This window comes from Colletotrichum graminicola, assembly GCF_000149035.1.
Source record: "Colletotrichum graminicola M1.001 genomic scaffold supercont1.38, whole genome shotgun sequence".
In the NCBI taxonomy this organism is placed as follows: Eukaryota; Fungi; Ascomycota; class Sordariomycetes; order Glomerellales; family Glomerellaceae; genus Colletotrichum; species Colletotrichum graminicola.
The window spans coordinates 275,603-299,677 of record NW_007361042.1 but is presented as its reverse complement, the minus strand read 5'-3'; the positions used below and the strand labels follow the sequence as shown (position 1 = coordinate 299,677).

The following is a 24,075-nucleotide window of genomic DNA, read 5'->3' as shown; positions in this document are numbered from 1 at the left end:
TTGCTTGGCTGGTCAGCCTGCAGCAAGAGGGAAAGCATCGCACGGCAATGCTGCGACAAACATGCTATGCTTGATAGGTACGCTGGGCTACCTAGGTACCTACCTAAGGTAAGCTAGACAATCTCGGCTGGACTGCCTGTGGCATCTAACATGACTACCGCACCAACCTAGTACACTTGGCACTCGCATAGTCGTCGACTTCATCCTCAACCCGGGCCCGATGCAGGAGTGCACTTGCGACAGTGCCCGTATCTTTTATAAGCCTGATTTCGCGTATCCACGCTGAAATTGCAATTTCGTATTGCCAACAGTCTTGAATCTCCCGACTGTTGGGATGAGGTGGGTAGGGGCAGAGTGCCATGAACAAGGGACTTTGAACGGTACATCTAGGAACTTGCACACTCACAGGCCCATCTAATAAGGATCAAGAGAGAGCGGCGATATCTGGGAGCGTGGCGACGACGCCATTGGTGCACGCTCTGCGGCAGCACAAAAGCAGCAGCAGCATGCACATCTTTTCCCTTGGCTCCTCGATGATGGCTATCGGGCCTATGTGGCTATACAGCAGAGATCGCCACGGCCAATCCACCGTGTATGGTGCTCAATCAGCGGGCGCAAATGCACTACCTACACAACAACAACAACGGTGCCCAGCCAGCTCAGTGACGGACAGGCGAAGCCAGTGGCACGGTAATGAAAGGGGCGCTGCGTTTGGAACGGGATGCGATTGGGGGTTTGCTTTTTGTGGAATGCCTGCGGGAGGCGAGGCTCGCAACCTTGACCTATGCAGCCGTGCCTGGACGGCGGCATCCAGCGGAACGTCTCCTTTTTATCCCGTTCGCTGCAGGTCCAGCTGAGGCACGATCGAGGCTTACGAGACCGACCAGAGGCCCCTTAGTGAAGAAATTGGTGTAACATCAGCATCGACATGAGAGTACGGTAATTTGTAAGACTTGGGCGTTCCTCTTGCTGGGCCTATGTGCTGATACGTTAGTGCCTGGCCATAAACACAAACTGATTTGACACACGACTGTTGGATGTAAACCGCATTGGTTGCCGGAGCGCGAGCCATGGCTATCACACCGGTATGGTATCTGTTGAGGCGGTTCTGGGTTTGACACGAACCAGTCGAGATGCCGGATGTCGGAGACAATTGCTAGCACTGCCAGGACCAGAGCGTCTTGGGCTCCTTCCGACGGAGAACACAATGCCTGTGACCGCTCAATCAAATCACAACGCCCATCATACACTGGCTAATTGGACGAATGATATCGGTTGTTGTCATTCGAGCGTCCTACGGATGTTTATTATTCTGTGTCGGTGCGATGTCCCTGCCAGTATTTGTAGGCCGCCTTGTGGAAGGTGAAGAGGTCCCCAAGATGATGATATTATGTAACGCCCGATAGGTCCATCTAAGGGGCCCCCAAGATGAAGCAGAACAGGGAGCAGAAGGCCTGCAGGGACCAATCCAGTGCGTGCAGTGCATTGTAATGTGCACTATACTCCGTACGGCGACAACAATGACCAGTTAGTTACGTCGATGACGACGACGACGACGACGACGACGACATTGAGAGATGGAGCCAGGGGTAATGCAAAAGGGATATGCACCGTACTATGCTCGGTATCTAGCTATGTAGGTAGATAGGTACCTACTTACACTACGGAGTAGATACCTAGGCATGCCCTACTCTTGTTTCGGCTGCCAAGGCATCTACTGTGGTACGTACCTCGTCTAGATGAGAAAGCAAGACGTGCGAGCACCAATGGGTATTCGGGGCTACTGTTTCAACTAGACAGACAGTCTCCGTCCGCTACGAGACCGCAACAGCGCACATCTGGATTCCTTCCCTCATGTTTCTGTATGAACGCCTCGGCCGCAGCCACTCGTCACTATCCATGCGGTCGATCCTCCGAGGCCCCGACTACTTACTTACCCTTGAACTTCTCTAACCTGACATTTGCGAGCACAGCTGTACAGCACCGCAGCTGGACTGGAGTTGGCGTCCTGTTGTTCGTCGTGCGTCATTCGCAATTCTCAGACACAGGTACGTATGCTTGTTGCACGCGGGAGCAGCATTTCGAGTGACTGTGGATCCGTTGATTATCCGTGATATTCATGAAGAGGCGTCTTCACCACTATATCTGGCTGTGCCCCAATCTCGGAACGTCGTCGGGCATTGTGAGGGTTGTCCCGGCCTGCAAGTTGCAACTTTTGACTTTCGAGATTCAGAGAAATCTGGCATCGAATATGTCTACCTAGGTGGCCAAGATTCGCTACCAATGCCTCGGTTCTCTGTACCCTCCCTACCTGCATAGCAACCACCGACATCAGCCAAATCCTACCCTGATCTTCGGACACTGTTCAGCCTTGAGAACCATCGGTTGTTAACGCTGTCAGTGGTTCCCAAACGCCTGGTTGCATGTGCCACTCCTAGATACAGCTCGACAGCGTGGTTCGCCAGCTTCCCCGCCTTCGTTTCAAAATCGAAATCTCGTCACGCCAAGTTGTCGCCGAGCTTATGCACTCAAGTTGCATCTCAGCAACCTACCCTTTGTTCGTGAACTGGTCGCTATTGGGACGCTGCCCAACCCCTCACTTTCGGTACCACAGCAGCTGTCCTGGGACACCCGGCTAGAGAGCAGCACTGACGCCGTCAGCTCCGGCAAGGGGTTTACAGGCACACCGCTCTTCGTACAACGAGCTTCCTTGCTGCTGCTCTTCGCCTACGCCTTGTTCTAGCGGCACAGAAGTATTGATAATAGATACCCCGTACAGTCTACAGAGATTGATTGCATGGCCGAATTGCCCATTATCGGAAGCACTCCCTTCGCTTGCTACGGCTTACAAAAACAACGAGCGATCAGACAAGCTGATAATGCCCCCCCCTTGACAACCCGAGAGTACCGTGCGCGCTGGCCCGTGCAGGCTTAAGCTGACAATGGATACAGTTATAGCTAATAGATAAGGGTATAGATAGAGGGAAAAAGTGGAAATAGAGGCAAAAAAATAGGGGTAATAGAGGTAACAGAGGGAAAAAACAGAGGGAAAAAACAGAGGGAAAAAACAGAGGGAAAAAACAGAGGGAAAAAACAGAGGGAAAAAAGGGATAGTCTTGGCCCATCCCGACCCGGAGCGCAGCGGAGGAAGCAGGGTGGGATAGACCATTCCAACCCTCCCCGGCAGAGCCGTTTTAGAATTACCTAAAGAAAAAGTCAGAAAAAGTTAGAAAAAGCTAGGATTAAACCCATAGCCTTTAGATTATTAGGAGCATTACTTACTGCTAGACTATATAGAGCAAGAAGAACAAAATTTCTTGTTTTTCTTAGACATATAGACCTTTGTGACGTGTGTGCGCGTATCTATTGGTTAGAGCCTTATCACCTACTCCACTGTCAGCTCAACTGTGCACGGGCTAGCGCGCACGGTACTCTCGGGTTGTCAAGGGGGGGGCATTATCAGCTTGTCTGTAGACTCAAAAACAACAACCAGGCACGCCCTATGCGGGCTCCATTCTATGTCTATTCAATACACTTCAAACCGGAGGCCTTGGGACGTCGTTGATCACTTCTCTAAACCCATCGCCGTCCTCTCGTGAAACACTGAGCCCTCCTGGAGCAAACGCCAAAAACAGCAGTCCGGTCCCGCCCCTGTTTATGTGCTTGGCGATAACAGAAATCTTGTGCAACATCATCTGAGCGACTTTTTCTCACCCCATCGCCGAGCTCGCCGCGCATCAAGGCATGGCATCCCGGTTTCTTCTAGCCCATACACCACACCCCCTTTTGGTTCCATGCTGATGTGACTGCCGGAGTGCAGCTTACATACGTAGTACACTACGGAGTAGTAGTGCGCATATACTGCGACCCGAGAGACCCCCGAGCCAGGATAGTCAACCGGCAAGAGGGTAGAACTACCATGAACCAGCCCACTAATGCGCTTGCTTCAGCCCATGTCCGTTCGCTAGAGGGCCTGTGATTCGGTTCCAACACAACACTTTGGACGTCTCTCTGATACCAGATTGCGACGTTGTAATTTGAACTGTTCGCCTTCGAGTGGCTCCTTTCGGCCCAACTTAATCCCAAGGCAGCATCCAATGCCAATCACCATCGGCCCACCCAATCGTTCGATCGTGGACGCCTATTCGTTTCGACCTTTTAATCTACGATGACAAGCATCTCTTCCATGTCAAGCTTTCAATATGGATCCGCCGTACCCGCCCTCGCTCCTCCCTCCCTCCCTCCCTCCCTCCTTTCCTTTCCAGCTGCTTAGTGGTTGATGACGCCAACGCGACGCCACGGCAGACTGCGCGTGTTCTCCTCGGCTTCGTCAGACGTGTTGCTGACTTGCTGTGCTGTCCCTTGCGACACCGCAGCATTCCAGAGCACGTCCCCCAAGGCACATCCTGGCCTCCCGGCTGTCTATGCCGGGCAATCGGCCTGTCGATCCCAGTCAGTTAGCCAGTCAATCACGAACCGCCTTCCCTAGAGGGCCTTGACCATTGCTAGAGTCGTGCATGAAGTCGGCAAACTGTAAACACAAGGCGAAGCTCGCTTAGCCCTTCAATCGGATGGGGATTTTGAGGAAACCTGGCAAGCGCTAGCTCCAATCTATTTGCGAAATAACTATCCGTAGTACTTCGCGAGCCCTCCTATAGAGTCACTCGGAGGCCGACCCCCGACCATTCGTCAACCTCTCTTGCATCTAAAGCAATCGGCCCGCTCACAAGTCATACAGGTCCCAGAGCCGACATCTCTCACGCGGCTAGCCACCCACTGGAGACCCAAGTCAACCAATGGCCCCACCCCTCCGGCCACCTGTCCGTCCATCCGAGATCCGCGATGTGCTCCTGCATGCAGCCGAGCATTCGACTGCCGGTGCCGCCGCATTTCATATCTTCAACCCAAAAGACAGTTGACGTACTTGGCTGTTATAAGACTAAACGTAAAACTACACCTGGGTTCTCTTGCTGCTGACGGAACACACGTCAAGAGTGTTATACTGGGACATCCCGGTCCCATCCCGGGCATGTAACCCAAATTCCCTATTCGATCCGGGGAAGCCCGCATCCTGTCTCTGGCAACATCCATGCATCCCCATCAATGCTTTCTCCCTCTCTCCCTCTCGGTCTCTTGGTCTCTTGGTCAGCTACTCACCTCTTGGAAAGAGCTTCCCTGATAGCACAAACATACCAGTCCCGGCTTGATGACGGCCTTTGTCAAGCTGACACGCAATTCTCGCGAAGCTACATGCACTTCAAATCATAAGCCCGGTCCTCTCCTGACTTGCCAAGAATAAAACAGGCCAACGCGTCTGCTGATTAAGATAGGAAGGGGGTGAGGGGGCCGCCTCTTGAGCCCACCACCACGGGTCGCCGACTAGGTCGCCCCAAGTGCCAGTCCAGCCCAGTCCGGCTTAGACGGCTGCGGCTGTGCGTCTGATGAAAGAGGGTGTAAGACCAAAATGTGTAGGGCACGTGCTTGCTTGCTTGCTTGAGCATGTCTAGAAAGTGAGCCTGTCACGCCCTACAGCGTGAGTACCACCAAACTCGTCAGTCGGGTTGATTGACACCTTGGCGGTACGTGACCCCTCGTGCCCGGATGTGCAGAGTTCGCCTTGTCTCAAGGAAGCAGAGCTTCGGTCAGCCGTCGCGGATCCTGGGGCTACCCAAGCTGGGCCCCGATCCGGCGTTGAGTCCTCGGAGCCGGCCCCGGACCGCAGTGGGTCACTTCCGGAACTTCCTTAGACAGCATCGCAAGACCTCTGGACCAAGTTTTTCGACAGCTGAGACAAAGTGGATCGATCCATTGGAATAGAATAGGTGTTGGTACAGTGCGCAGCTATGCCGGGCCATTACAAAGGGCAATACAAGAAGGGCGTTCGAAATGTACGCAAAACCAAAAAAAGTACGTTGCCTTCCCGTATACAGCTTAGTCCCGCCCCCTCCCTTCCTTTCCCAGCCAATAACGACAAAACTCCGTTTGCTTTTGAGGCCTCGAGGTATTATCCTTTTCACCCACCGCCCCGGCACCGAATTCCAACTCCTGCTGCGTCCAAGACCCGTCCCCATATCGTACGGATGACCTGATCCATCTGTGCGACTTAGGTGGCAACAGCGTTGCTCTCCCTTTGTTTCTTCGCAATGTAGTACGTGATGAGGTTCTTGGGGTCGTCTTTGGCGCCCTTGATAAGCTCCCAGAACGGCCCGTCACCAATACGCGAGTGCAACGCCACGCAGAGCTGGACGGCACCCATGCGCACTCCAGAGTCAGTCGACTCGATACATCGGCCGGCAAGTCCACCCAGCTGCGCGAGCTCGCCCTCCGAAGGCGTAAAACCGGTACGCTTGTCGAGTAATTCCTTCAGCACGTGCAGGCCTGTGGCAAGGCAGCGGCTGCCCTCGATCGACGAATCCTGCTTGCTTTGCAGGAGCTTGACCATGACTACGACAATCTCATGCGGGTCACCAAGGGCCACGAGTTCTTCGGCAAGGAGCTCAAGACCGCTAACGATGCGGGTACGCGCATCGTAGGCGCTGCGTGTTGCGACAAGGGACTCGAGGCCTCGTGAGACATGGGGCTGGAAGTTATCTCGCTCCCTCTTGAGCAGAAGCTTAATCGTCGCAAGGATCTGGGCCTTAACATCCTGCACCCTCTCCGGTGCAAGGCTCTCCAGGGGGGCCTCAAGATACTCAAAAAGCCCACAGAGAAGGGCCTCAAATTTCTCATCCGAGAAAACGGCCTTATTGTCCTTGATTATGGTTTGCAGTTTCCTGAAGCCGTGGACATCTAGAGACTTTGCCTTGACTCTAGTCACGCCACTCTCGAGAAGTTTTGAAGTCTGACTGGCCTTCTCGGGGGTCTGGAGGCTGCCGTTTACGTCAAAGTGGCCATTGGTTGCTGGAGCGGAAACCTCGTTCACGGCCTTATCCTCCAGCACTGGAATGATGATGTTTGCGTTGGCGGTCGTCTTGTCGTCCACGAAAGGGTCCTCAAACACCTTAAGACCGTTGGAAGGGGCGGAAGGGGCGAGTTCTGGCTCAGCCACTTCCTCCTTGACAGGAGTCGTGGGAGCTGGTGCCTCCTCGGCCGAAGCCTCGACAGCCACATCCGCAGTTGCCTCCTCAGGCTCCTCTACAGACGTTTCCTGTGGCTCTGAAACCGGTGCTTCGGCCTCGGGTTCTGCAAGGGGTTGCTCAGCAGGCTCCGGCATCGACTCCGGTGTAGGCTCCGCTGCATGCTCCGTCTCGGGCAAGGGGATCTCTACAGATATATTCGCCGGTGCTTGCATTACGACTGGCGGCGATGCTTTTGCGGGAACATCTCCCGGGAGCGACCTCAGACTGTCGAGACTCGGCACCACCAATGTGAGATCTTCGTTGTCCCTGGCTGGACTGCTCGAAGGTATCGTGGTTTGTGACCTCTTGGCCTTCGCGGGACTAGACCGGGGCGATGCACGAGGCGAAGATACCGACTTGGAGAGCGCTGGCTTGGCCGCGCTAGGCGATGCAGCATGCAGGCCATTGGCGTGAGATGTCGCGGCACGCGGTCTGCTAGCCGCTCTTCGCGGAGACGCCTCAGTTTTCGACTTTGGTGTCACACTCTTCGACTTGAGGCTTTCGGGACTCGGGGCTTCGGTCGAAGGACCATCGTGCGTCCGCACGGAGTAGGGACCGGCTGTCGCCGGTCTTGCAGCCATTTCCGGGCGCTTCTTGGTGGGTCTCATAGGACGGACGGACATGCCACCGGATGCCGTCGGCTTCGATGCGGGCGCCGAGCTGGTTGAAGACGAGCTTGGCGCTGGTTGTTGTGGTCGCACCGGAGAGAGATTAGCCATCGCAGATCCGGGACGAGGAGGCAGGTTTCGGGATGCCGCCATCGTGGCTTTCTTCTGTGCCATCATGGTTTCACGCAAGCTTGGCTTGCTACTGGCCATAGTACTCTTGGACAGGCCAAGGCCGGGCCTTGCGCGGACGCTATCCACTTCTCTCTTGGGAGCGTTGGGATTGTTGGGGTCTTTGTCCAGAAGCTTTTGAGCTGTTGGTTCGAGAGTATCTCGGAGCCTACAAATTCGTTAGCAAGAGGTTTACTTTTGAAACAGATGTCCCGTCTTACACTTCCGCCCTTGTTGGCCAGATCTTGGCAAACACCCAGTAAGTAGCGCGCATACGCTCTCTGACGCCGGGGTTCGCGTCATTGAGACCCTTCTTGATGCACTTCTCTACCAGTTCCAGACCACCGCCGTGCTCGATGTGGCTCTTGTGATGGGCCTCTTTGTTCAGAATCGTCTTAAGCCAGCCCGTGGCGTAGGTCCTGGGCTGAACGTTCTTGTCCTGACACGCGCCCCAAATGTGCTGCATGATGCGCGAGTTGTATGTGACCTTGCCAATGATGATGTCGACCGTGGCATTTGCCTGTTGGGAGGCAATTTTCTTGGTTGCCGCAGCAAGCTTGATGAAAGTCTGCATAAGAAGCTCCACCAAAGGGTCCATACCGGGACCAAACGTCATGGCAATGTCCTGGACCAAATTGCAGGCCTCTTTGGAAAGACTTGTTCGCAGAGAGGTGATGGCTTTGATGATTCCGTCCAGTAAGCCCTTCAGGCCGAGCATGAAAGCGTCCGGATAGTCTTGCGGAACGTTACCAGCAATGAGCCTCCGCAGTCTGGTCATGCTCTCCTCGCGCTTCAGCCAATTCTGCTCGGTCTCCTTTCCCTCGAAGTACGTCATCATTTCTCTAAAAATATCGTCCAGTTCACGTTGGGTATTGACGTAAGCAGGGTCCACTTCACTCGGAGCCTCGGGCGGCGGCGCTGGTGTGATGGGTCGTTCGCTCGAGACAGACGATACACTTGCGGCGAGCTTCGGTTTGGGGGCGGCGATGGGGGCGGCGGCCTCCAATCCAGGCGTCTTCGGCCGCTCGGCGGTGTTGGGCGCCAGCTCCTTGACAATGGCTTGCTCGATCGCCGGGCGGACATTGAAGTTCTTCAGCTGTCTCTTGAGGTCGGACTTGGCTGTGTTAGGGGCATGTCTGTATGGCAAAAATTAGCGTGGGTTGAGGAACAAGGGCCACTAGTCGTACCTGAACAGCTCGATGACGGTGCTCTTAGCGACGTCGCGCACCATGCCATCAGCATCCTCGAGCAGCTCCATAAGAGTCGGGACATATGCGCGGAACTGGACACCGTGTTCTTGATGCATGTATAGCAGCCAGTGCATGCCGGCTTCTTTGGCTCTTGGGTTCTTGCCAACCATGGCGACGTTCCGCACTGAGCGCTCGACGTCCATGGGCGCGGCGGCATACATGGTCGTCAATGCTTGGGACGCAAGGCTTCTGAACTTGTCCTTGGGGTCGCCCAGCTTGTCAATGACCAAGGGAAGTGTGTGTTTGGCCTCCTTGGCGATATACTTGGGCTCCTGCCTCGAGAGCCTTGTCAGCAGGTGGTTGAGGGCCGTGAAACCGGCGTTGACAAGGACGGCGTGCGGCGAGACGGACGCGGTACGGAGGCCGTCGAAGACCAGTGGGACGAGGGTATCAGGGACATTGTGCTGTTTGATGCCGGACTTGATGCCGGTGACATGCTGGACTTTATGGTCGACGCTGGCATCGGTGCGGAGGATCTTCAAGAGGTCGTTGACCTGGTCCTCTGTGATTTTTTCCGCCATTCCCCGCAGAACGAGGGTTGGGCTCTGTTTTGGGTTTGACCTGGTGCGATGAGAGAGGATGGTCAGCTACTCGGTACTGCGTCGATGTTTCTGCCGGTGTTCCCACGTAGGGAGTTCGACTCGGGCGAGCAGAATGGTTTGCGCAACTGCGTAGCCACTCCGGCGAGGTGAGCGACAGCGAGGAGAAACAACGAGGGCATGAGTCGTCTAGCGCAATGTGGAAGAGAGGGGTGTGGTGGGCTGAAACTCGTAGGGCAGAAGGCAGCTTACGATTTTGTGAAAGGCGGCTCGGATGTTGAAAGCACGGAAGAATATCCCAGTGCAAAAAGAAGGCGGCAGACTCGGTGCCGGGTTACGCAGATATGGCAGCTCGTGCGGGTTGTTGTGATGCGAATGATGTCCAGAGGCTCCGGGAGTCCCAATAATTACGCAGTAAACAAAAGACAAAGGGGGCAACCTATCCCCATCGCAGGTTGCCCCGTGCACCCACAAGCTCGACTCGATTCCATTGGTTGAGGCTCCACTTCTGTGGTGCTACTGAACGCGAAGAGAAGCTGCGCTAGATCCTTATCCGCTTTATCGCGAGCGAGCGTGGGTCCTTTGGCGACAGGGGCTGGGACCTGACCCCTGTAGCCGCGGGGAAGGCACGTTCCCACCCCGTCCCGACTCCTACCTAGTACTAGTAGTACCTAATACCTAGCCTCTAGGGGAAGGGCTCCAGTTGGAAGTTACTAGAACAGGGTCCTCCTGAGAAGAGAATCGTTCGTCATTCTTCCTCTATTCTACCGACTTAGACTTCCAGAAGCGGACCATTTCACCTTCACCTATGTACCACCAAGGATTCGCCTAGGTAGGCCGAGAACATAGATTCTCTCTTTAGCTACCCCTCTTACGCTTTCATCCTCGAACGACGTGCTGGTCTAAATAGGTACACCGACACTACCTCGTGCCTAGGTATGCTAGGAACACTCAATCCGCATCCGTAAGGCAGATCTCGATCATCATTCTCCTCAAAACCCCAGCGAGGCCTCGAACAGATGGTCCTCCCACCCGATACGACGCCAAACCCAGGTCCCATCTCTCTCTTTTTCCCAGCCATGTCCGCCGCTACCGCAGAACCAAGCCCATCCGAGGCACCGACCTCGAGCTTGGCCCCGGCCCCGGGACCCCCCGCGGCAACCCTTCTGCCCCCTCGTCCCAAGTCTCCGGTCCAGCAAAGCCCTACCCCTGCCGCCCCCGCCGCTGCGGCTGCCGACCATCCTCGTCCTTCCCCAGACTTCAAGCTTCCCAAGCTCCGCCTCGAGGTTCGAGATCTCAACGACCCGGCCGCCGTTCGCTTTCTCTCCGCCGTGAATGCCGGCAACGCCCTTGCCACCGCCGTCCGCTCCGTCCTGACCCTGCTCTACGAGTCTCCCTCGTGCCACACCACTCACGTTCCGTCAACCCGTTCCGTCACCCTCATTCTCCGCCATATGGACGGCGTCGCCTACACTACGGGCTCTGATCTTGATGATGACCACAAAGAGATCCACTTCTCCTTGTCTTACATCGCCAGCATCGCCGCCGAGCGCCGCACCGACGAGATCATGGGTGTTCTCACCCATGAGATGGTCCACTGCTTCCAGTACAACGCCCATGGCACCTGCCCCGGTGGGCTAATCGAGGGCATTGCCGACTGGGTCCGTCTCAACGCACACCTGAGCCCGCCTCACTGGAAGCGCGATGCGAGTGGCAACTGGGACGGCGGGTACCAGCACACGGGCTACTTTCTCGACTACCTCGAGAGTCGCTTTGGCGCTGGCACGGTAAGGAGGATAAACGAGAAGCTTCGCATCCACTTGTACAAGGAAAAGGAGTTCTGGACAGAGCTGCTGGGCAGGCCTGTTGAGCAGCTTTGGAAAGATTACGGTAACAAGATGAAGGATGACGAGGCGGTTATCGTCAACAAGGATGATATATCCGACGACGATGTCAGACTGGACAGGATCAGGGCTGCTGATGAAAAACTTGTTCCTGTGTGAGCGGTCGAAACCATGTCACATATGTCATTGGTTTGCGGGTGCTCGCATGCTGCTCTGAGACACATCCGTTTGCCGTAAGCTTGAAAGGCGTTCTACAGTCATGTCATCGGGCAAATGCACCAAGACAATGCGTATCACGCATGAGAGACATATGGAAGCAAAAATTGATTATAATAATGAACCCAGCCGCCCAAGCAAAAGATAGAATCTATGAATACATTGTTTCCTAGTACTGTTGAACCTTTTACGCCGTTTCCATACCTTGCCTGCCGCCAGGCTCCCGCAAGTCGACTGGTTTTGAACCGTGATGTATCGAGCAGCACACCGGACCGAAAGAAAACAGGCTATGCGTGGGCACCGGCTCGAGCCACATTTTGGGTCTCAGTTTCACTGACGACGCTGCCAACCTCAGACCAGCTCGCAGGGGTCATCATGCCCTCGCTCTCGCTCAGTACGTCGTAGTAGCGGCTGTTGTCGCCAGCCCTCGATGAGGCGGCCTCGTCGGCAACGTCCTCGCCGGAGCCGACGAGAGAGGCAGAGTCGGTGGGCGTGAGCTCTCCTTCGCTGACAAGCTCGGGCTCGGACATGGGAACGGGAGGCGACATGGGCAGCGGGGAGTAGAAGTTGGAGGCGGTGGAGGACCCTTGAGCCCAGGCCTGGATGGAGGCGTAGGCCTCCTCGCGGTTTTCCTGGCCGGCAGTCATGTACTCGTCGGGGCCGAGCTCGCGATCGAGAGTTGCAGACTTCTCGGACTCTGAAGGGGCCTCGGCGAGGTCGACCAGTGGAGGCATATGAGCAGGGGTGGCAGCGGCGGTGGCGATGTCTCGAGGGGATTCGTCGGTGTCACGGGTGGTAGCACTGTAGATGTCTGACGCGGCCGCGTCACGGCCAGGAGAAGCGTGGGTCGAATTTTCCAACGTCGGCAGCTCGTCCTGGTCGATTTGGTGCTCGTCGGCAAATGGGTTGGCATAGAGGGAGGAGTTCAGACCCCGGACACCTTCGGGGCGGCGGCGAACAAGGCCCTCGTCGTCATAGACGTTTGCGCCCGAATTGAAGACAAAAGATCCCTTCTCGCCGTTGTAGTCCTGCTGCATAAAGTCGTCGAAAGACCTGCCCCGTGTAGGCCCGGGTGGCGGCCGCTCCGGCGAACCCGACTCCTCGGCCTCGACAATCTCCTTCTCCTTCTTGGCCAGGTGCACGGCATTCCAGTACATCAGTTCCTCGCGCTGGCGGCGGCGGGTTTCATCATCGGCGTCCACGCCGGCGTCGACTCCTCCACGGGACTCTAGGAAGCCCTGGGCATCCTCAGGGCGGTTGAACATGGGCGGACGGTCGCCGGGCTCGATACCCTCGCCCAGGGAATGCAGTGCAACTGCGATACGCCTCCGTATGTCGTCGGCATACCGTCGAAGTTCGGGTGACTCGTAAATGGCAATAGCAGCTGCTACGGCGACAGACACAGCAATAACGCCGGCTGAAGCCAGGGCACCGTTGTTAACGGGAGGCATCGTCAGGTGGGCAAGTGTGGTGTAATAGGTGTAATAGGCGCGGATGGCTTGGGAGATAACAGCGGGTTTGCGTCAAGGGAAGAAAACAGGTAGGTCCAGTGTAATAACGAAAAAAAAAAGCCGACCCAAGAAATAATAGGATCCCAAGCTCCAAATTGGCCACGCGCTGAACGAGTCGGGATCGCTTGATCCCGGAGGCCATTCGCCACAGGCCTGACCACCTCAGACAAGTAACGTGATTCGCAACAAGGTCAACGCGGGGTAGCGTGGGCACAGGAAGAAGGAGCACTACAGGAGATCGTCGGGCGGTGTTTGGAGAGATGGGGGGGCAGTACACAAGCGATAGGGCAGCGACAAGGGATGATTAGTGCATGTATCACTCACCTTTGGCTGCGATTGGTACAGGCATCTTGAACAACCCTCTCTGGTCAACAGGCCTAACACCGACAATCAGAAATAAGGTAACGACCCGAAGTTGGAGTCGACGAGGAGGAGGAGGAGGAGGAGGAGGAGGAGGAGGAGAAACGCTCCGGGGATGAAGGATGGGCGAGGCAGTGCGTAAGTAAAAAGACTGCGGTGTGGTACGGCGGCAGCAGCAGGCAGGCAGTACATAATTATGACTTACATACGAAAGCACCTGTAGGGATTGCGTACCCCCTCGACTGCGGTGTGGGCTTCGAGCGTAGTCAACGAGGCGAGGCAGCCATGTACCCTGGCGGCTCGTTCAGTGCCTCCATACCCCTATCCGAGCAAGAGAGTACCTCTTCTATCTCCTCCCACGACAGTCCGGATCCAGGGCGGTCGCGAAGAGGGGCGGCCAGGAACGTTCAACCAATAGTCCGTCATTGTTAAAGCAGAGAGTTAAGGGGTCCCCTGGTTATGGACTGCGTAGGGGGCGTCCGAATGGCTTGGTATCGATAGCATTTGGGGGTTGACCTCGTGGTGCGCCTCGCTGCCAGAGCGGCATGGACGTTTTGGTCCGAGTCCGTAGCGCGGCCAAACGTTCGACGAGTCACCCTGGGGACAAGGGAGAGAGAGAGAGAGCAAGCTTGCATTCTCGGCGGGTTTGGCTTGGGGTATTTTGTGGCGCACGGCACACCAAGCGCTCAGCAGCATAAAAACCCGCCTATGGCAGGCAATTCGTGCTTTATCGCCACAGCATAAAAGCCGACCTGCTGAACCCATGCTTCGCACCACGGTCAGTCTCTCAACAGGACCCGAGTAATAATAGTTGCTTCACCCCACCAGTTGCATCAAGGCTTGGGTCAATATTTTCACCAGTTTAGCGCGATACTCCGCGCGACAGAGCTCAGGCAAGCCGCCAGACCTGATGCGTACAGCGACAGCAGCACCGAGATAGAGCTCGTGCAACACGTCAAATGGTGGGGATGTCAAGCTCATGGGACCGACGTTTGGGTCTTGTGCCATTCCACTAACAGTATTGGTGTGGTAAGGTGGGTACGGTGTGGTATGGTATACTCGTTCAACTTCAGCGGCACACTGTCAAATCCGCCACGTTAAGTGCACCGATGGTTATGTTCTGGCTCATATGGTAGCTGCCTGGTTGCTCAACTTCCCTCCTGCACACCTTTCCTTGGCACGCACTGTTAGTGCGTGCCACCATAATTGTACTGCCACACCTAACAGCCACTTTTCCGGCCACCCCCAATGGCCCCAGCCACCGCGGCTGAGGCTGAAGCCTCAGGCCCGCCGGCTAGGGCTTTTGCGTCTGTTACTATCACTTCAGACGTCTTTAACTCTTTACTACTGCAACCTTACCTATAATACGTTAACGTTAACGCTAACGCTAACGTAACCTTAACCTATAACCTTAAGCTAAACGCAGTCTGACCCCTCTAGTCCCCCTAAAAGCGCCTTACACTTTTCTTTTCTCCTAAGCTCCTAACCCTCTGCCCCTTAGCATTAACCTATAAAAAAAACTCTACTACTTATCTCCTTAGTAAGATTAGGAGTCTTTACTACGTTAGAGCCACCCTTACTAGCGTTATCTAGTCTACACTAACCTAACTAGAGGCAGAGCCTGCTAACTAAGCTATAGCCTAGTACTACTTATAGGCCTTTACTATCTTCCTTAAGAATATTACTACTAGCTAGCCTGCTGTTAATACTAATACTACTACTACTAACACTAGCCTAAATACCTCTATAGCACCCTGCCCTTTATATGCTGCTATAACCTCTAGCTATAACTACTAAGAGACGCTACCTAATAGCGTCTTTTTAACACGCCTAACTCCTATATAAAAGAGGTCTAGAGGTATATACTTAAAAGATACTTATATCTTTATTTAATTTCCTATAGGCCACCCTCTATAAGTAACTAATCTTATAATTATCTATAACAGACTTATAAAGGCTTACTAAATTATAGTTAAGGACGTTATAAAAGTAACTAAGGTTAATAGTAGCTTTATAATTACCTTAAGCACCTTAAGAACATAATTAACTATACTTACTTATAGCGCTAAGCTTTCTTAACTCTTTAATATAACTTACCTTAAGGGATCTATTAGTTAGTATTCCTATATTATTTATTATATCCTATATAATATCTACTTTAGCTTTAATAACACTATAATCCCCTTTAAGTCTTTAATCTCCTTTAAGATTTAGATATAGGTAGGGTTAGTAGCTATTTAGGCTTACTTTTCCTTTACTACTAAAGATAGTAAATTATAATCCTAGATTATTACCTTTAACTACACCCTACCTACCTCTTACTTCTATATATTTAGTAGTATAACTACCTAGTAGCTTAAAAAAAAACTACTAAAGTAGTATAAGATATACTAAGACTAGTATAGCACCTACTAGTATAAGCACTAGCTAGTCTACTAGTAGTGTAGTAAAAACTAGGCCTAAGGCTACCTACTTAACACCCCCTATTAGGCCTATATATAGTATACTAACTGCCTAGGCCTATATTACCCTAACTTCTTGTTTTGTCCTATTAGGCTCTAGCTAAAGAATAAAGTATACTAATTGCTTATAGCAGCTAATAGATAACTTACCTACTGTTAGGGCTACTCCTTTTTCTAGGCCGCTAAGTGGGCCCTAGAGGGCCTACTAGCGACCTAAGAGGGAGCCCTAGATAGTAACCTACTACGCTAAACCTTACTACCCCTAGCTAACTTTTATATAGCTACCCCTAGCGCCATGCTTACTAGGGGCCTCTAGGCTAAAGAAGACGTCTTAATAATACTTAATATATAACTATTAGAAAGAGGTATAACTTTAACCCTAGTGCTAAGGACCTCTATATATAACCTAAAAGAATCCCTTATGCTTACTGCTTTTTGCTATGCTATTACTTAAACTAGAAACCTATACTAACGTAACTAATAACCTATTATATATAGATCTTCTAAGTTAACGTCTAAAAGACTAGGCTAGTATATAATACTGCTCTTACTTTTACTTTAGCTACTAAAGCTAAAGTTATCTTAATTTAAAAGCTATAGTGCTCTCTTAATAAGGCTACTAATATTACTAAGTTATACCCTAATTACACCTTATTCTTACTTATCTACGCCTAGTCTAGCACTAAAGACAGGCCTTATGTTCTTACTTACACCTAAAAGGACTTTCTTACTTTATACTTATAAGGTATTACCTTATTACCTAATAAGGACCTTCTAGGTATTACCTTAGATAATATAACTATACTTAATGTCTATAGAGATATTACCTTTAAATTAACCTTTAACGCCCTAAAGAAATAGTCTTCCCTCTTATACTTACTAGTAGCAGAGGACTTTAACGCTATATACTAAGACTAGTAACTAGGTATTACCCTAAATAGGGGTGCTATAAGGCTAGTAGACTAGTTCTCCCTCTAGGACCTTATAGTCCTAAACATACTAGGGATCCTAATATATAATACTAGTAACACCCTTAACCTTATAGTCTTAAATATCCCCCTAGCTAGTATATAAGTAGCACACTAGTACTATACTAGCTCTAATTATAAGACTATTATTACCCTCTTACTTTTACCTTAGATCTTAGACCTTATATAGCCTAGACTAAACTTATACCTTTTTACTAATAAGGTCTCTAACTTTACTAAGGCTATTAAGGATAATATATAGGTTATCTTTAATATTATAGACTTTTAATAAGACCTAGATTGCCTTATAGAGGCTATTTGTAGTGTTCTATAGTTAGCCTTTATAGCTACTAGCGTCTAATACTACCTAGGGGGAAAAGGTACCCCCTAGTGGAATATAGTATGTTAGTAGGCTAAAGAAACCTTTTACTAGACCTAATAATATAACCCCTCCTCTAACTTAGCTAAGTCTGCCTGTTACCTCTTTTTAACCTTAGTTTAGGAGGCTAAGGCTAATATATAGTAAGAAAGGATATATAGTATAAAGATAAATAAAGACCTTTACTATATAATAAGATAGGATAAGCCCTCTACCTAATTTACCTTACTTTCCCTATAGGGCCCTAATAGGGCCCTACTTACTAACCTTATAGAGAAAGCCTTTTTTTTTTACTTTACCCTACTTAAGCGTAACGTCCCCTCTATAGGTAAGGGCTTCTATATACCCTTAGCCCCTTAGTCTACCTTATAATAGTAAGCTAAGATACCCTTAGAAGAAGTATAGGCCTCCCTACTTAGAGTTAGTAATATATTACCTAGCGCTAATAGTATTACTATTACTATACTAAGAGCTACCTAGCCTTATATTTCTATATCTATCTAGCTTCTATACTCTAGCTATATCTACTTAGGGTATTACCCCCTAATATTCTAGAAAGCTAAGATAGTTATAATCCTAAAGCCTAACTAAGACACTAGCACTACTAAGGGATAGCGCCTAATCTTATTTCTTTTTACCCTTAGAAAAGGCCTTAAACGCCTAATAGCCTATAGATTAGTATAGGCCTATATATAACAGGGGATCCTATACCCCTAGGTTACTAGCGCCCTTCTAAAACGCTTAGTAGTTAATATAGTAAGTAGCCTTACCTATAATATTAAGGAGGCCTTTACTAAGAAGGAGGTTACTACTTTAGTTATATATAATATATAAGGCGTATTTAACGCTACCTTTTTAGACCTCCTTAACCTCTAGCTACGTAAGTAAAGGTAGCCCTTTAATATTATTAACTAGGTTAAATATTTTACTAGCTAGCGTTATATATATATACGCTATAAAGGAATATATACCCTTATAGTACTACTTTACTATAGCCTCCTATAGGGATCCTTAATATCCTTAATTTTATACCTCCTTTATATAGTCCTTATATATAATATAGGTCTCTATTTAACCTAGTTTAGCTATACTAATAACTATAGTATCTTATATATAAGGAAAACCCTTATATACACCTCTACTACTACCTAAGCTATCCTTAACTAAACTATTAACTATAGCGCTATAAATAGTATTACTTTTAACCTTAGTAAGATAGAAGTTATACACTTCTCCTATAGGCTTAATAGGGAACTACCCCCTACTATTACTTACGTACACTAAATAATTCTCTCTAAACCTACTATAAGATAGCTTAGGGTTTAGCTTAACTAATCTCTATTTTTTAAGACGTATATTAAAGTACGTACTACTAAGGTATAGTTAACAGTAGGACACCTCTAGGGCCTTAATAAGGTCCTTAGAGGCGCCCCTCTAGCTGCTATATAATACGCACTACACACTATTATTATCTTAAAGGCCTTTTACACTACTAAACTATAGTATCTAGGCTATACTAAAGCCTTAGTAAAAAAGACCTAAGGCGGATTTACCTATATATAATATAGGCTTAGGGACTAACTTACTAAGCTTTAAGCTGCTATTAATATTAGTATCTAAGGCTGCCTACCTATCTAGCGTATAACCCCCCTTACTACCTTATATAGGGAGTCTAGTACCCCCCTAATATAGCTACTACTATAAGCCGCCTAAGAGCACTACGCCTTACGGCTTAGCACTCTTAACTACCTTTACCCCTTTACCTACTAGGTTAAGACCTAGCAGAAGTAGGTCTAATATAGAATCTCCTTCTACCTAACTATCCTAACTAACGCTACTAATACCTTTTCTCCCTTCCCTAGACTAGTCCTCTGCCCTAGAACCTATAACTAGGCGCCTTAGACTAGACTTAAGAAGGATAAGGCTATAACTACCTACCTTACTTAGGCTAACACCCTCTTACCTACCTACCTACTAACCTATACTAATAGCTTTTAGACTTTACTTAATAACACTAGCTTTAGGTATATAGTGTACTATAATAAGAAGGTCCTATATATAGGCTGCTAACGCCTCCCTAAAGCTAAAGTCTTTAACGCTAAGGCTAAAGGGGCTATAGCTAGCCTATCTACTGCCCTTAATCTTACTAGGCTTTACCCTAACACTATAAAGATAATAGTATGCCTTAATAACTATACTATTATATACTACCTTAATAGTGTACTAGCTAACTCCTTATAGTTAGCCTTCCTAAAGTTCTAGAGCCTAGTACACTACTCCCTAGTACTAGTAGATATCTAGTAGTTACCTAGGCATAAGGATATACTAAGGAATAAGATAGCTAATAAGCTTACTAAATAAGGCGCTAATATTAAACCCCTTAACCTAAAGACCTACCTCCCTACTATTAGCTATATTAGACAAAAGGTATAATTCTATACTAATATAGCCTTCTCTAGCTAGTAGTATAAGGCCTGCCTAAACTAGTACTAGATCTAGGGGATAAATAACCTTACTATATATCTTAAACCTACCTCTAAGATCTCCCTACTGCATAAGGAACTTTACTTCTTTTTTACTACCTACACTAGGCATAGCGATTTTACAGCCTATTATAATAGGTTTACCTACCTAGATACTAAGCGCCTCTACTAATATAAAGCGCTAAAGTCCTTAGACTACCCCCTCTTCTGCTATTAGACGTAACCCTAGCTACTATAGACAGGGACATACACCTAGCTTAAAGAGGACTAGCGTAAGTTTATTAAGCTTGCCCTAAAAGCCTACACTAACGTATATATATCTGCCTAGCCCCCTTAAGCAGTAACAGGGTGCTGCTACCTAACGGTTAGCCCTCCTAAGCCTCTCTTAGTAAGGGTAGACTACAAGCAGAGGATTCCCCCTTTAGGCTTAGCTATAACCTAGGCTAAGACATATTACTAAGAAGGATCTCCTTACCTTAATTTAGTATTATTATAGGTTACCTCTAACTATTAGCTAGATAGGGTCCTCCTAGTATATAATAGATATAACCTACTTACTACTCCTTTATAACACACACTTTACTAAAGTTACGCTTAACTTTAGCCTATAAATAATATAAACTAAAAGACTTACCTTCTCCCTTACTGTTACTATCACTAACCCTATATAGTTATTACCTAGTATATATAACTTTACGTATAATCTTAGGAGGAAAATACTAATTCTAGCGCTTACGATAGGGGATTTGCACTATTTTATAGGGACGTTGTTTTACCTAAATACCCTTCTGTAGAGGATATTTGGGCTAGTAATAGTAGATAGACTGCGCAGGCGCCTTGTGCCACAAGATGGACTTGACGGGCGTTAAATAATATCATCATCATCATCATCAGCTGCCTGGTTGCTCAGCCCGCCCTGTCCATGGTTTGCATGACGCGTTAGCGCCAGAAAAGAGGTACGGAACCGGCCAGTCGTCGACTGGAGTTGCCTGCATCGCGAATGTTCGGCGAACGGAAAGAAAACCAGCGTCTCTTCCGTCTCACAGGGTCCCTCTTTCTATTTTTTACGTTGCACATTTCCGAGCACCCTTCCGTTGCGCAGACGTCACCCCGCCCATGGGTCCGTGTAGTCGGTGTCGTTGACCCGTTTTTTCCGTCACAATTTATTCCGGTTCGTCTCCGGAAGTGACCCACTGTACCCGAATGACGGGCCCGTCGTCCATAATACGTGAAGCAATGTACTTCAAGGGGCAATAGAAACTCCTCGTGGTACCATTTTTCATTTCCACATCATTGTTAATTTTCCATAACCACCAGAAAATCAACCATTGTTGGTTTCTGGTCAATTGAACAAACTCATATTGTAGCTTCAAGATGTTGACTGGCTCATGTCGGCAGCTGGCCTCTCGGACAGGCCATCACGTCTAATTCCAGCGTGAATGGTCTCGGTCGAACAAAATTGCAGTTGTTTGCTCACACTGGCTTGGCCCACTGTCCGATGCGTTCTACCTCCTCTCCGAGACGGCTCATCTCTCCTTGAACAACCCTCTGCTTGTTGATACCGGGGACGACGTTCTTTTGAAACAAGCTTTATTGCAAGTGTCCAGATGTCTTAGTTTTGGTAAGGTCTTTTATATCACTCGCGAGCGGTACCCAGAGTCATACCCATCATTCAACAACTCTACCATGAGACTTTCCCGGCTCAGTCTTACATTGGTCAGTTAAATCTGGTCGGCCCCGGGTGATGTGAATGCGGTCGTATCCACGTCAAACATTGTCGGCAATATTCGCCGGCTCCCCATGGTTCTAGCTGATAACTGCCGTGTGAATGGCGTTAATTAATAGAGCCAGACCGAGGATATTGAGAGCTCTCTACTCACAAGCAGGTGCGTTTGGTATAATGTTAATCGGCCGGATACAGTGGTTCCTGACTTCAGGATTAATGCGTTGTTGACTTGCTATACCGTTTTTGTGGGAGTAGACTCAATCACGAGCCCCTACCACAGCCTCATCCACCTCGTCGCTCAGCTCGATCGGCGCCACTGCTTCCGCTACGCATATAATATAGGTAAAGGCGTCTTAGATTTTATTGCCTTCACGCACTGGGTTGATTTGCGCGCGTGACCTAACGCCGACTGCCTTAGTAATCCCGTAGCCACAGACACTAGGCTTCATGAAGTTGCCTATATCACCTGCAGATGTGTAGAAGACAGAGCTGCCGGCATTGCAAATCGCTCTGATTGTTATGTCATTGTCGTCCTCTGAAGTCATCGTAATAGCCCCATTAGTCGTTCTCATTGCACTGCCACCTGAACAGGTTGAACCACCGTCAGAGCTCTGGGTATACGGGTCTGCATCGGTGAAGGTGAGCTCCTGGCCGGCGGATTGAATCGAAAAGTCGCTTCTTGCCTAACGGTGGTTACAGAAGATAAAGCCTTTCCACTACACTCCTCCACGTAAAAGCCTGTAGTATTCATTACACAGAAGATGTAGGCGACGGGACCACCACATTCAGCCTTTACTCCTAGATTTGGTGTTCTTGGGTAAACTGAAATTTCGGCATAATAGTCGTCCAGTGCAACAGTTGAGTTTTCGTTACCATCCGAGCAAGTGAATGACTCTTCTGGCTGCTGTATGCATGGGACTCCGTCAACAAGGTTATACTCGAAGCTGTTGGCAAGAGCAGGGGTAACAGTAAGCATGGCAGCAGCCATGATAGAGGAACGAAGAGTGTGCATAGTAGTTAAGTGTGGCTAAAGGTAAGGAGATAGAGAGAGACAAAGATAAGACACGGTTTGATTAAGTGTGTTCTAAGTGTTCAATACGGCTGTTGAGTGTCTAGGCCAGCCCGTCTTATTATATGTAAATCAACAGCGGTCACGTCAACCATGGCGAGGCCGGCCGTAAGACCCACAAGTAAGGAAGCATGCCCATTCCCAAGGTTGTAGGATGTTATTTCTACTTTAAATATCACAGCGTCATGAGTTGAGAAGATCAGTTGAGCTGCAATGCCGGGCGATCCGTATAATACCGCATCGTTACAATTGGCCCTGTCACCGACTGTATTATGGAAGGAAGAATAAAAGAAGTCATAATCACAGATCCACATTCCTCCAGTACCTGTTCATCGAGTTCATGAGAATGTGCACTGTGCAGGCGCCAAGAAGTCTATTGGTCCGTGCAGGAAGAGATGGTATTCAAACTACCTATCTAGAGGAGGCCCTTTTCGCTGGCTACTGTATCGGATTGGCGCTATTCAAGACCGCCTAGTTGTGAAAACTCCGCGCCGATACTACGTAGCCCTAATGCAGCCCGATGATGATGCTATCTGGATGGCATGTCCTGGTCCTGGCCCTGGTCTTCAGTCCCCAATATTGTTTCCACTCATTGTACCTTCCTTCTGTGCTCCTGAAGACCGGAGGACTTCGTGCGCATCTGCAAGATAAAAGACCACATCCAAAGGCGATGTTTGGAGACCGTTGGTTGCCGTCGACATCGCCCAGGTGTCGGAGAATGTAGTTCACTTCTGTCCGTTTATCCGTGTCGTGCTTCATCATAACGCCGTGATTGTGTCGTGAATAGTGTGGCGAACTTCGTTCCTCCCAATGCCGTTCTCAGTCCCTAATTTTATTTAAACCTGCTACCGTAAAAGCCAACCACCTACCCCATTAAATGAGCTATTTAGTGGTTGCTGCTGACGGTAGAAGCGGACGAGGAGCTGGCCTGAGAAGCGGACGAGTTGGCCCTGGCGGCCTTGATGCGCTCGCTGAAAGGAAATGTAAGTACTAGATCACGGCAGATCGAGAAATAATTACACATACTAGGAAGATCGGTCCTGGAGATGACACTCATACTTGGCACCGCCGGTCTTGACGTGGAAGCGAATGCCCTTTCTCTCAAGGACGGACTGGAGTTGGTCCTTCTGAACGTCGGATGAAGGCATTTCGACTGCAGTGTTGTGCTGGAAAACTGCGAAAGTGACCGTTTCTCAGGAGAGAAGTGTGTAATGAGTATGCAGTTAATGAATTAGAATGTGACTGCGTAGAAGATAAGGCAAAAGAGCAGACTGTTTCAGCAAAAGGGCCATGGGCGCTTCAATATATAGCAGAGAATATGCAGAGGGGCGTGCCGACTTATCCAGTCGTCGGCCACATCACACATCAACTCGT

At 49.7% G+C, this 24,075-nt stretch overlaps 4 protein-coding genes across 4 annotated transcripts; 1 reads left to right on the top strand and 3 right to left on the bottom strand.

Moving 5' to 3' along the window:
• Positions 1–6,103: 6,103 nt before the first annotated feature.
• Positions 6,104–9,665, bottom strand: GLRG_08352 (uncharacterized protein; the record flags this gene model as incomplete). Its single annotated transcript, XM_008099037.1, has 3 exons — positions 6,104–8,063; positions 8,116–9,030; positions 9,082–9,665. 3 exons carry the CDS (start codon positions 9,663–9,665, stop codon positions 6,104–6,106), a joined length of 3,459 nt encoding a protein of 1,152 aa, XP_008097228.1.
• A 1,097-nt stretch (positions 9,666–10,762) lies between these two features.
• Positions 10,763–11,686, top strand: GLRG_08351 (plant Basic Secretory protein; the record flags this gene model as incomplete). The annotated part of the gene is made up of 1 exon (XM_008099036.1): positions 10,763–11,686. One exon carries the CDS (start codon positions 10,763–10,765, stop codon positions 11,684–11,686), a length of 924 nt encoding a protein of 307 aa, XP_008097227.1.
• Positions 11,687–12,030: 344 nt separating this feature from the next.
• GLRG_08350 (uncharacterized protein) lies at positions 12,031–13,194 on the bottom strand (the record flags this gene model as incomplete). The annotated part of the gene is made up of 1 exon (XM_008099035.1): positions 12,031–13,194. One exon carries the CDS (start codon positions 13,192–13,194, stop codon positions 12,031–12,033), a length of 1,164 nt encoding a protein of 387 aa, XP_008097226.1.
• Positions 13,195–23,587: 10,393 nt separating this feature from the next.
• GLRG_08349 (uncharacterized protein) lies at positions 23,588–23,849 on the bottom strand (the record flags this gene model as incomplete). The annotated part of the gene is made up of 2 exons (XM_008099034.1): positions 23,588–23,672; positions 23,728–23,849. 2 exons carry the CDS (start codon positions 23,847–23,849, stop codon positions 23,588–23,590), a joined length of 207 nt encoding a protein of 68 aa, XP_008097225.1.
• Between the last annotated feature and the right edge of the window lie 226 nt (positions 23,850–24,075).